The sequence below is a fragment of the Palaemon carinicauda genome, chromosome 29, assembly GCF_036898095.1.
Source record: "Palaemon carinicauda isolate YSFRI2023 chromosome 29, ASM3689809v2, whole genome shotgun sequence".
Taxonomy (NCBI): domain Eukaryota; kingdom Metazoa; phylum Arthropoda; class Malacostraca; order Decapoda; family Palaemonidae; genus Palaemon; species Palaemon carinicauda.
The window spans coordinates 89171032-89185372 of NC_090753.1; the positions used below are offsets into that span (position 1 = coordinate 89171032).

Genomic DNA, 14341 nt, shown 5'->3' on the forward strand with positions numbered 1-14341 from the left:
CCGCTCTATGAACTAACAATTAGTAATCCTAGGTATGAAAAGACTGGCAAATTGCTTTCACTCTACTCTTAATTTTCAGAGGGCCTACAGCAGGTTTTATATACGAGTTATCCTTAGACTACTCTAGGAGGCACATTATCTAGAGTAAAGCCTTACCCCTCTGCCTTTTTCATCCTGCGTATTTGTTTGGTATGGGTATGAGATGGCCCAATCCCTTCAGAACTATATAGTAATAAAATTACTTATTCCATTATAACCGGAATCAGTTTCTTGGGAACTTTCTTCAAGTTACAAGAGACTATAAAAAACCCACAATATTTAAGATTTTCTATTACAGACTATGCCTCAAAACCCAATGACCCCATAAATTCTATTAGAAATACCATTCAAATTATATATATAAAAATGGGGAAAACACGGGATACACACGCTTTTCCAAATTATATAAAAACTTGACCATAATACACACAGATTTCCTAAAAACAAACACCTTTTACTCACCACACAAACACACACACTTCTAAAAAAATGAACACATCTAGAAAAACCACTACATTGGCGCTATCCCTTCATACTGAACACGCTCCTCAACTGTCACAAATAATGCTCACTTCTGACCAAGATTCAACAATAACACTTACCTTATGTAGATATGCTTCAGGGCAGTTGAGGAATTTATACATCCAGACGGTAGACGGAAATCCTCTAGAATGTCTTCCCACTCTGCACGGGCATTCACCTATTGAAGATACAAGAAAAAAGGTAAACATTAGCATTTAGGAAGAAAATTTAATCAAAAATACTTTTATAATGCTCCCTTCTCTAGGCTTTACACTTGAAGAGCAAATGATAATAGTACAACACTGGAAAATACTGCTTTCTCTTCAAACCTAAAACATTTGAAATAAAATTCACTGGTTTCACTTAGTATTGAACGTTTATAATTCAAAAACTCAGAGCTTGGATTACTTGCAAATATACTTAAAACGTTATCCTATATTAAAAACCACCAAATACCTAGTAAGCTTAAGAAGATACTAGCTATGGATATGTTAATACACCTAATAAATAACTTGAAAACAAGTTAAAAGTGCTTCGATAATGTTGATTTCAAAACTGACACAAATTACTTTGATAAAGTAAATCACTAAGAATGTATACACTAAAATCTTAAAAGATCCTGTAGGACATAGGACACAGGATTTCCTTGTCTGGAGGACCAAGAAAACAGCCCTTAAATTAGGTAGTTAAAAGAGTATCTGTGACATACTGTAATCTCACGAAACAAACATTTACAACAATCACGTTGCCAAATTCAATGAAATATCCTTGGGTGACAAAATATAAGGCAACGATGTAATAGTGAAGCCTAATTTTGTTCCCATTAGTACTTAAACCATTTCCTTTTATGACAAGCCTCGAATCTTGGAAGATGATCAAGTACATGATATAACTTGGTACCTGTACATACACCTTTGTCTCAAGACTTCCTTTTTTCAATTTAATGTAACTACTAGTACCTGTACATACACTTATGTCTAAACACTGCCTTTTATATTAATGTAACATCTCAAAACTTTGCTGCATACATGAACTAAAGAACCATTTTCTCCATTTTACAAGAGCAAATGAAAAGGCATATCAAGAATAAAGTGGTGATAGTCAATACATAAAGTTGTCAACAATATTTTGCATACATTAACTAGAGTTTACACAATGCATTGAAGAGAAAATTAGCTACTTCCGATGTAATAGAGGAACACAATACTGAGTCTTTCAAATGCCACATATGCAAGACAAATTAATGGGATAAAATCAACACTATTTATAACTATTAACATGAAATAAATTTACTTCTTAGACACCACACCCTCTCACACTTACAGTAGTACCTACCAACTACATTACATGGGTTAAATTAATTCTGTAAATCAGCTTATGAAATAAAAGTAAGTTTCTCAAGGTTTCCAGGCAAAATTTTTATCCCATCAGGTATGTACTGGGTGCATAAACTGTAAACTCATAAACTGGAATTTATCAAATTCCTGGAAACTAAAAAAAAAATCTTCGAAATTTATAGAAATTACAATTTTCATACACTGGTCTCCAAGAGAAGTCATACAGAACCATTTAGAAAACTATTCTAAAAAAAAAATAAAGAGCTGCTCGCTAAGATATGAAATAATGAAACACTTCCAAGATCATCACAAAAACCTAAAAACTCTATAACCGCTGTATGAATAGGAACACATTCAAAAGAAAATGACAACACTATTTAAGAAAAATTTTTATATCATTATTACCATGACTTTATGAAAATCCCAGGAATTATACTAAAACAAAATCAGAGTTATTGCTCTTTTAAGATTATTCTGCAGCTTTTGACTATTTAACCAAATCATCTCTGAATGAATTACTAATAACCATTCTAACATTTAATTTTCAAAAGAAAAAACACCTTCAATGGAAAAATCCAAGTCATTAGACTATCTTTATTCAACCTAGATAGTGTACTGTATTATACAAACGGGCCGTGGTGCTCCCTTTATACCTACCAAACACAACTCTACATGAAATGATATTCCCTCTAGAAATTCATTAGCTCTTGCTTTAGACTTGAGTAAAGATTGGAAATGTCCATCACTAGCAATCTGTTGGACGAGAGTTCAAGACATGCTCAAGTAAGATTTTTAGTAGTGTCACTAATCTCACCAGCAGTGAGAGCTAGGAATGGGGTGGTTTGGAGGCGCCTAAAGGTCTACCTGTTGAGTCATCATTAGCCATTGCCTCGGCCTCCCTGGTCCCAGTTTGATGGAGATGGGGCTTGGGTACTGATCATATGTAGGCTATAAACAATGTTGCGTTCCTTGCTTCTGGCATTCATAAGGTAGTACTTTAACACCCTCCCCCCCCCCCAAATAAGCAAATATGAAAGATGTGACACCAAAAAAATATTAATGTTAATCTTTTTCCCTTCAATGTTCTGACAGAATTCTATTCAAAATTATATACTAGCACTGACATCACTGTTCACTTCATGAAATTTATATAACAAATTACATCAATTAACATAATTCCTAAGTTTGATTTAGAGCTATATGCACCCTATCACGGTGATGAATTTAACAGGAAGAAGAAATCAGCAACATGTACAGTGCAGTAAAAGAGATTTCTATGAAACCTTAGATCATATAGTGATAACTGATATCATTAAGAATGTCCACATGTCTAAAAGAATCTAAGGTAAACTAAGAAGTCAAAAAGCAGCAGCAGCTTTCAACAATAATGTGAAAGTTGCTGCTTATAAAATGTCCCAACAAGCACATAGCACAATCTCTACCTTGGAACAAATACACAAATAAAAAGTACAGCATATAGGCATTAAAACAACATATTCCTTCGTAATATACAAAATAGTTCTAGTTGCATATAGGAACCCCTAATTCTGTTTGCATTCTTCTCAAAAACAGTATTGGAAAACATGTGAATGGCACTTTTCCTAAATACAATTGATTCTTCTTCCATGTGGTTGATGTATTTTTCCACTTAGTACAGATATACAGTAACCGTTAGCTTTGGTAAATACAATACAGTTAAACAAACAATAATCAACACCACTGCTGTAGTATAATGGCACCCTAGCAATTTATTATCTTTGATAGGCCAGGTGACAGGGGGTTAAATTTTTGAACTGCACACTTTCAGAATTAGGGTTTCACTATAGACTATTCCAATTACTACTTTGTAGAGCGTAACTACATTTTATGCTAAGTATAGTAAACTGTATTACTTCAAGCATTGCGACCATAATTCTACGTGCAGAATATATGATTCTAACCTCCCGTCAAAGTCAGACTCATACACATTCTGTGATGTAAATAGGAATGAACAAGTAGAATATAGCAACAGAAATACCCAACACCCTCTCTAATCTTTGGGCAATGAAAACCCTTACAGCTTTTACTCTTGAAATTTACAAAATGTACTAACTACAGTACAGTATAATGGTACTAAGACTTCAAATTGGTGTGCACACCTTTCACATTATGGTTTTGCTTTTGACAAATTGCACACATTACAATACCTTATTAACTTTCAAATCCTCTTATAAACAGTCAAATATTGTAACCAACTGACATATACAGGCTACAGAAAACCTTTCTGGATAGCACTGAACATCAAAGTTTCACATTAATGAAAGGCTGTAAAAGCTATCATATTTTAAGATTACTGTATTTGAAAAGCATGACACAAAACCTCATAATTTACACGAGTCAAAAGCTATTCAGTTGTTCAGGTGCTGACGACAAGTGTGTGTGTGACCTTGCAAGGTCCTGGTATCTTCCTATCTAAAGGCACTGACCACAAGCCAAAGGAATTGTTCTCTCCTGGACATGTGATGGTCACTCGTATGTTGGGTAACAGTCTGAACTCCTGCTGGACAGACCAGCATATTGTCTGGGGATTACAGCACGAAGGTTGGACGAATGATTGAAATGACCATGACTGACCTTCCCCATCTCTGACTCCTTCCTTTTCACAGTTTACCTACTGGTCAGACAAGATATAAGTGTAACCAAAATGACCAATCTTTCCAAAGACAAGTCATCTATTGAAGGAACAGAGATCCCTCCAACTTTTATAAGTGTAACCAAAATGACCAATCTTTCCAAAGACAAGTCATCTATTGAAGGAACAGACATCCCTCCAACTTCTCTAGCAACAAGGCTTCCCTTGTTGCTGGGGGAGGGGAGGAATTGGTGACAGTATACACTGAAGACCTCTTGACACTATGCTATCCACCAAACAGGCATTGCTTCCCAAATCAAGATGAAAACTAATTCTCCTGGAATCTCATGGAACATAGAGCCACAAACACACCATACTTGAACACGGGGCACTGTTGGCTTAGCATACCACGTGACAGGCCATGTAGGTGATCATCTTATGAAAGTGACAAGAAAGCAGGCTTTTTCAGTTAAGGATGACATACCAATCTCTTCATGGAGTCTCTCACCAAAGGAGCAAGTTGTATAAACGTAATTTGTATTGAATCTATCCTAGAATAACTCAATGATAAATACTGCTTCAAACCCAACAGCATTTTACACAGTTCCCAAAAGGAGAATTGTTATGATTTCATCTTCATAAAATTTCATCAGCTACCATTGGTGACACTAATTAACAAGTTTATATGTCCATTCTAAATATTGTTGAAAGGGTATCACACCACAAAAGCAGATCTTACCAAGGGCTAGCAAAAAACAGCTCCCCAATACAAAATATAAACAATCAGGATTTCCCAGACAAAACCTACTGCAAGTCATGAAACACAAATGCCATGAAGCATGCTGTTAATATATAACAGAGCTTTACAAATATCAATACTGCAGAGTATTCAAATTGAAAGAGAAAGTGGATCTCCTACTAAAAAAAATGTTAGCAATCACATGAAAATCTTGCCTGTCACAAGAGATGAAGGATGATAATGACATCCACAACAATAAATTACAATGAAGGTGAAATACGGGATCCAAGCAGCCGACAACATTGCAGTCGTCTTCATTATTTCCAGTAAACTTCACAGGAAGCTAAGGAGACGTCTGACAGATCTAGTGTATCCGGCAACCCTTGTTTAGCAAAAGAGAAACTGTTGGCTACATTGCCTGTATAATAAAGGTGCTGAGCTTGTAAAAATGTGATAAAAATATGCTTATCTAATTTTCTGAGGTAGTTACGCACATAACATTTTCATACAGGCCTTTGGTTCATATGAAGTGTACTGCAATTGCTGAAGCCAAATGTAACCCCCTTCAAAAAAGGCAGGGTCACTGATAACAATGGAAACAACAATGAAGTTCAGACACTACTAGTTTTGCTTCACATTTCTTGAGGTGCATTATCTAACCCTGAATTCTAATATGGCTGGCATCAAATTTAACTTGCACCTGTGACAGGGAAAGTTACAGTAAGAAACCAAAAAACTCATCAAAACCACACTTGTTACAGTTTATACTAATGTGAATGCAATGGTACTGTATCATATAAGGTTAACTGCATGTTGACATAAAATGTCAAGAGAAATGATGAACACACTAGATTGACCAACAACTTCTGCAACCTGGACTTTGTATCCCTGGAAACATGCAGGTTAAATTCCTCATGGACCAAAGGTTTTGACAGAAGTTATATAACATACGAAGTATCGCAGATTATTATAATCATGAAGGTACAGTACTTTTACCATAAAGTCAGCTTTCTACTCTAATATGAATTAAAAAAAAATGACATGAAAACATTAACAAGGATACAAGTAAATATACATAGAAACACTGCTCTCAAACAGCAGCATAATCATTAATGTACCTGTAAGGTGCCTTATAAAATGACTACTAAAAGATGACCTATGGCAAAACACAAAATTGATTGAATAACTGTATAGAACTACAAAACCTTATCTAAAAAAAAAAGGTGTTTTACTATATTCTCCAAAACTTAGTATTTCTAAATTAATATATAATGTTAAGTACTTTCTTCATCCTAAGCAAGTACAATGGCAAATAAAATGAAAAGCTAAAGACATAACATTTAAAACTTATATCTGTAGATTCTGTACAACGGTTGTGATATAGATATCTTTGGAGCCTAAGGAATTATATAGTGCACATCATGGCAGTCAGGATAAAATCTATCAACTTGATTCCTACAATGGCAAATCACAAACAAATCCAACAATGTGACTAAATTCTAGTTTTGAGATAGCCAATAACTAGTTCAAATGTCTAACATACCTCCAGCCTCTTGTAAACAAACAATATACAGTAAACTAAAATAATCTTTAAATTTAACAAGATGTGAATATGGTTAAATACTTTATTATACAATAAACAAACTCATTCATTCCTACAGAACACCCTATGAAACCCTGTTGTAGTGACCAAATAGGCCTCCAAAACATGACCACCTTCACTCCATACCCTCAAGAAGCATGTAACAATCTTAGGAAACTATAATTATTTAACAAAATGGTAGACTCAAACAAGGAAACTAAGAGGAAAGTCTATGATACCCATTGCTAAGGCTACATCAGTCTTAAGAATGAGAACATTTGGTACATGGTCACCATCCAAGTCAATCAAATATTAGTATAAAATTTCAAATACAAAATAATCACTTGAAATAAAGCAAAAAAAAAAACTAGCCCTAACAACTGCTCTAATGCTTCAAAACACTGCAGAAACTAAACCTTATGCTTTGTTTGTAATATATATAAATTTTATTATCTTGCTTGAGGGTACATTTGGGCACACTATTTTATCTTATTTCTCTTCTTGTTTTGTTATGTTTTTATAGTTCACATAGGAAATATTTACTTTAATGTTACTTGTTTCCTTTCCTCACAGGCCTATTTTCCCTGTTGGGGCCCCTGGCCTTATAGCATCCTGCTTTTCCAACTAGGGTTGTAGCTTAGCAAGTAGTGGTAGTAGTAGTAGTAATAATAACTGCCATAAATCCTTTTAACAGGATACCCTTGGATAATATGTAATAGGGATGAAACTTTTAAGTTTACAAAATATTTTTTAACATGTAAAAATGAAGAAAGAAAAACAATAATCAGAACTATAAAAGAAAACATCCAGGGACTAAACAAGTATGGCATACCATACTTCAATTGGCTTAAAAAATTACCATCACCACGATTAGTAAATACAACAGGCAGTATTAGAAAGTGAAAGTACCTTTGAACAGATCACCACATAAAAGCAACTTCTCAATAACTGGATAATCTAAATTTAATTTCACGGAATAACCTAATAACATGTACAGTTGACTTTAAAAAAATCAAGTCTCTTTCCTTGAAATATGAAACATTTTTGTTTTCTTTTTCGGTGGCAAAAAGCAACACAGAGATAAAGCTTCCAGTTAGGCAATGGGAAGAACTTCAAAAACTAAAGATTATCTGGCTTTAAAACAATTTAAATACAATGAATAAGCATCACTTCATGTTTTAATAAATATCTGGAGGAATCTGTTACCCCTTTTGTGATGAGATTTTCCTCACCATGTAACTGAATATGAAAGATTCCCATAAAAATCTACATTAGAATGTCACCATATTATGATGATATTTTTCTCACCATACCTAACTGAATTTGAAAAATCAGAATGTCAACATTTCAAACTTAATACTCATCTCCAAAAGGTCAACACGATTCTTACCAGAGTTACTTCATTTTTTATTTCATTCTTTATATTTTTTTTTTCCTCCTTTACACAATGTTTACAAACTTTTAATTGAAAGAAACTGTCATTATGCTTGTGACAGTCTGGCTATTAGAAAAGTTACAATCCAAGAATATGATAATACTTACAATAACAAAGATTGAAATCAAACAAAATTCTATGTTAATAGCATTGCTTCTCTATTGTTTTCATAAAAGAATATACAGTAGATAAATAATACTGTACTGTACACCTTTACATTGTAAAAAAAAATAAATAAATAAATAAATAAAATAACCACCTTAGGTAAAATAACTAAACATTCACTCTTAGAGAGCAAAGAAATCCTTGCAAAATCCCACATATGGAACCAGTCTGATAATTGTAAGTAGAATTAAAGGCTCTAATCAACCTTCTAATTTTTTTTCCAGCAGAGGTTTATTATATAATGCATGTGTATGTGAAGTTGTTTCATTTTTTTGAAGAAATATACATAACAATGACACGAAAAATAGATCGCCTACAACCTCTAGAATACACAAGCTTTTTAGAAGGCATTCACAGAAAGCCTTTTTCCAAGTACACACAGATGCACCTTATAAACACAGTTGATAAAAATCTACAGTACTTCAGTTACATGATTACACTAGTAACAATGAAGTACCAGAGCACACAGTTCATGGTACACCAAGATAAAAAGGCCAACAACTACCTGTCATATACTAATTACTAGAATATATGAATGGGCCAACCAGAATATAATGGTTTCACGATGTCTGCTATGAAATCCCTATACAGGTATAAGATGTCTTGAAATTAATTCCAGCATCACAACCAGAGTTCTATGGTCAGTATGCTACCAAGATGGCCACGCAATAAATCTGATACTACTCGGTGAATATAATCATAGTGAAGGCCTTATGAATTATCAAAATCTTGTATAGTCTCAATACTATAAAATGTGAGTGTCATATCTTATATAAAACTAAATTCAAATTGAATTGGAGCTTAAAAATTTCAAATCTTATATTTTCCACGTGCTCTACCTTCCAAATAATAAAAGAATAACAACAACTGCAACCAACTCGCATACCCATGTATAGTATAGCCTATGAAGTAATATTTAGTAGCCCTAGCGTCTTCTATTCATTACTACATTGCATGACATATCATGCAAAATGTAGTTTCTCTAATTCAACATTACCACTTTACCAAATAGGATACACATTCAGAATTGCTGTAACTTCACATGAGTGATTTTTAAAGAAAAAAAAATTAAAGAAAATTAAAGAAAACCAAAAATAAAGAAATTATAAGAGAAAAACAAAAATAAAAAAAATAATTCTAAAAGAAAACCAAAAATAAAAAATAAATTCTGAGAGAAAAACAAAAATAAAAGAAATTCTAAAAGAAAATTGAAAAAAAAATCTAAAAAAAGCAAAAACAAAAAAGAAATTCTAAAAGCTTCAGAACTAAATAGTGACTGACCAAATCCACCTAATCTTTAAACATATATGAGAACAATCCTCCATCAAATAATACCCAATATTATTCCTAGCTATGCCACAACCCTAGTTGGAAGAGCAGGATGCTGTAAGCCCAAGGGCCACAACAGGGAAAAATAGCCCAATGAGGAAAGGAAATAAAGAAATAAATAAATGATAAAAATAGTAATGGACAATTAAAATAAAATATTTCAAAAACAATAACAACATTAAAAGATATTTCATATATAAACTATAAAAAGACTTAGGCTAATGTCAGCCTGTTCAACATAATATATTTGATGCAAGTTTGAACTTATGAAGTTCCACTGATTCAACTACCTGATTAGGAAGATCATTCCATGACTTTGTTCCAGCTGGAATAAAGCTTCTAGAATACTGTGCAATATTGAACCTCATGATGGAAAAGACCCGACTAATAGAATTAACTGTATGCCTAGCAAAACCCTCAAGTATAAACACCAACAAAATTCTTACTACAAAACTACTAAAACAAACACCCCAAAAAAGGTTATTGCTGAGACCCCTTCCATATACACTAGCATTCAATAAATTAATATAAAAGGGAGTTATGAAAACTACAAGGTCAAAGCTTCAGTAGCCATTTGAAATTCTATATCATATTTAAATATAATTCTCAAAAATTATAGAAATTACATTACAGCATATGTCATAATAAAGTTTAATTAAATTACAGCATGTCATAATACATGAATTTCTTTATGTGTACTTGAGTTAATACAGAAAATTGTGAACTGTATTGTTTACAAATTATAGCCCACCATTACCAAAACTAAAAATTTTGAATTACAAATATATATATATATATTGAAAATTGTCTTTTGTTAAAAAAGAAAATTCATTTAAGCATGGATTTGGCTAAACCTAAATAAAAAATATCAAATTCATACATAAATGGTACCTTGTGTTATTTCATATATTGTAACCAAATTATTCCTAACAAATTTAAAATGAATTTGCTGTATTTGAAAGTGGACCTAACCTAGTAACTATAAGCCTAAGACCTAAACTGAATGACCTTAATTAAAGACAAACAAATATCTATTAATAGACCTTAGACCTATCCTACTTGACCCAAATCAAGAACCAAACACAAAAACCAATTTTAAATTAAATTCATAAACTAAATTTTACAAACCTATCTATAGAGGCATGCAAAGTGATTGTGATAGGCCTAATTAACCTAGAGAAATATTTTAAAATTTAAAAGGGCAAAGAATGGAATTGAAGTATATATAAACTATAGACCTATGATGCTGAGAGAGAGAGAGAGAGAGAGAGAGAGAGAGAGAGAGAGAGAGAGAGAGAGAGAGAGAGAGAGAGAGAGAGAGAGAGAGTGTGCTTGAGGTATGCGTGCAGGGTGCCAACGAGAGAGAGAGAGAGAGAGAGAGAGAGAGAGAGAGAGAGAGAGAGAGAGAGAGAGAGAGAGAGAGAGAGAGAGTGCCACTATGGGAGCCTCAAGAGTTGGGTGGCGGGAAAATACGAGTCCGTAAGAAGCCTCTCGGCTGTGAATGGTGTCCATAAAACACATTTTGACAACAGACCTTCTGCCATCCGCCTCGGGCGGTCACCACGACGTACAACAAGTAGAGGTCCACTCCTTTGCCGTTGATGCGGGGCAGACGTCGGAAAGGTGTCCTGCGGGGGAGAGAGAGGCCAGAGGAGACGATTAGAATTGGGGGAATGATGCCCTGGGTGAATTATATGGGTTAACAATATATTCAACGCTCCTTCATGTCTTCACTGCAACGACAAAGTCAACAAAACGGGTGGGGGGGGGGGAGGAAACTCACCCTCTCTGTTGGTGGAAATCCTCAAGTTGCTTAATAAAGGCATCGTATTCTCTGTCATACGCCTCCGCGTCCTTATTTACGTCCTTAGACATGTTTCCGCGGTGATCACGCACTAGAAACGCACACTCAGTAATCCCGCGGACATAGCGTTGGGCCACAAAAACACTTTAAAACGCCAAGAGACACACACAGACACACCGCCGGTACGTATATATCTTCGGAGTAGCTAGCGACTAGCACCAGCCACCAAGCGTTCCAACAATGTCCGTCAGCCCCTTCTCCGCAAATTGAACATTATTCCTCCAAAAATATTACTCCGTAGCTACCATATTTTCATTCTTAAGACAGATATTCAATAAATAAACCACTGTTTATAATCAAATAATAATCATGTAGACTGTGGTCTATACATTTAACTCGGGTCATATGTTTAGAAGACTTTGCGCACTCTCGGGTTTAACGAGGAGGTATCTGCACCCAGCGACGGGCGCGCAGGCCCTAGAATACTTTATTGATTAACATTACAATAAATATATTTTGGCATTAGATGCGGGTTCTCATCGATATATCCCTCATGAGGATTCAGTTCCTACATATAATGACCTATTCCCTACTTCTGAGAGAGCACGGTGGCTGTCTAAAAAAAACCGCACTCACTCTTTGTTTGAGTCCACAAAATGGCGGATGGGAGGAAATGACATGGGCGTCGCCGTCGCCATAGATTTTAGGCGTTGCGGGCGATTTGTGCTTTATAAATACAAAGTATGACTGTGACCCTCGACATCCTCCTGAAGAAGTTCTTGAAGATGCATAAGGGCGCGCGGTGAGGGGGGGATTGCGTTGACGGGGAACGCCAGGGCAGCTGCCGCCTGAACGCTACCCTCACGATATTTCCCGCCCATCTCACATTGTATCGCCTTCTCCAAATTGTCTCGCTCGCATTCACGCGCATTTCTACCCGCTGTCCGTCCTGAACGAAGGCGAATTAACCACCGTTATCGCCGTGGTAACGCATGCCGTGTGACATGACCGTCTTCAAGACGAGTAAGGTCAGTTTTGTATGAAGAAGAAGAAATGCCCTGAACCTCCACTACCCAACCCTTATGTGCCATGTGATCGATAGGACTAGCGGAGTTCGAGGAAAATAACTGAAAGAATGAGAATATGGCAGGTTCAGGAGTTAACCCTCAAGGAGGACACCTTAAGGTCACAACAATCTCTCTCTCTCTCTCTCTCTCTCTCTCTCTCTCTCTCTCTCTCTCTCTCTCTCTCTCTCTCTCTCATTTGCAATTCTGCCGTTTTCTGTTATCAAAAGCGGTCAAGTTTAGATAACGAACTAGTCCAGATGGGAGGGCCGCCACATGTCCTGTCCAGGCTGTCAATCGTCTTCCTTCTCATACGGCAGCGAAATACATCCTAAGGTGAATTATATGAACTTGTATAGCATAAGAGGAAGTCGATAGCTCCGCTGATGACGTCATCGTCACGTGACAAGGGGGAGGGAGATGGAGAGAGAATAATCTCTCTCCACCAGGCATGAGTTACACGTAGAAGTGGTGATGTTCTAAACATGCCACAAAAGCGTTTCTTTTCTCTTCGTTTAATCATTTATTTATTTGGCCGGGCTGTATATTGTATGATGTAATAGCTGTGGTAGCAGAGCACCAGCTAGCTAGCCTCTCTCTCCCTCTGCCCCGCCACTTTTGTAATCGGTACAAACGGTGTTGCGTCTCCTTTATCGAGTCTCGTGTTAAGAAAAAAATATCTTTGCTATGCATGAATGATTAAAAGCAACTTGACTCGAGATTGGTTCGGTTTTGGATGCGGTGTCCCTAAGTCAGTTCGGGGAATGGAAGGTGGTTTTTCGAATAGATTACGTTGTATGTTCGGCCGAACACAAACTTACGGATTGAGTATTATATATATATATATATATATATATATATATATATATATATATATATATATATATATATATATATATATATATATATATATATATATATATATATATATATGCTATTAATGCCATAGCCTAACAACTGTATAACCTCCCTTAAACGCAAAATTAAAATCATTAAAACAGAAGCGCAGAGGCCTGAAGTTTACGCAATCTGTCAGAGCTCCCCCGCCCGAAACCATGTCAGGTCGGGGTCACACTGAGCGGCTGAGCCGCTCAGCCGCCAACTGACAGCTGTCAATTTCCACCTGATATTGAAGGCAGGATCAGTCAAGGTCTCTACTGTCAGGCAATGGTTGGGATTGGCGCCTTTTGCTTCGGCGGTGCTCGTTAATGGGTCGCGTTCCGCCTCTCCTCCGAGAGGAAGCTTGGAAAGTTGAAGGAGGGCGGACCCACCATTTGCATATATTAGCAACAGATAAAAGAAGAGTTGGGATGTTCTGTTCTTATTTATATATATATATATATATATATATATATATATATATATATATATATATATATATATATATATATATATATATATATATATATATATATACACTAGTGTAAGCAACCCGTCAAATGACAGCTAAATATACAGATAAAGTTCACACGCACCCCCTCTCACTTGGGTATGACTACTCTTCTCCCCCACAACCGAGGGACGGGGAAAGCTTAGTGTGACCGAAAAGAAATATATTTATATAAAGACACTTGCTCTTTATTATATAGGGGAGATATTAGGCTGAACAGGCAGATTTTTATATTCATTATTATTATTATATTATTATTACTTGCTAAGCTACAACTATAAGCCCAGGGGTTCCAACAGGGAAAATAACCCAGTGAGGAAAGGA

At 35.4% G+C, this 14341-nt stretch overlaps 1 protein-coding gene across 1 annotated transcript; it reads right to left on the minus strand.

Annotated features, from left to right (window-relative positions):
- Window positions 1–637: 637 nt before the first annotated feature.
- On the minus strand, window positions 638–12546 carry LOC137622864 (AT-rich interactive domain-containing protein 3A-like). The gene is made up of 3 exons (XM_068353440.1): window positions 11543–12546; window positions 11294–11387; window positions 638–739 (listed from the first exon to the last, which is right to left on the minus strand). Exons 1-3 carry the CDS (start codon window positions 11632–11634, stop codon window positions 638–640), a joined length of 288 nt encoding a protein of 95 aa, XP_068209541.1. The 5' UTR covers window positions 11635–12546.
- Between the last annotated feature and the right edge of the window lie 1795 nt (window positions 12547–14341).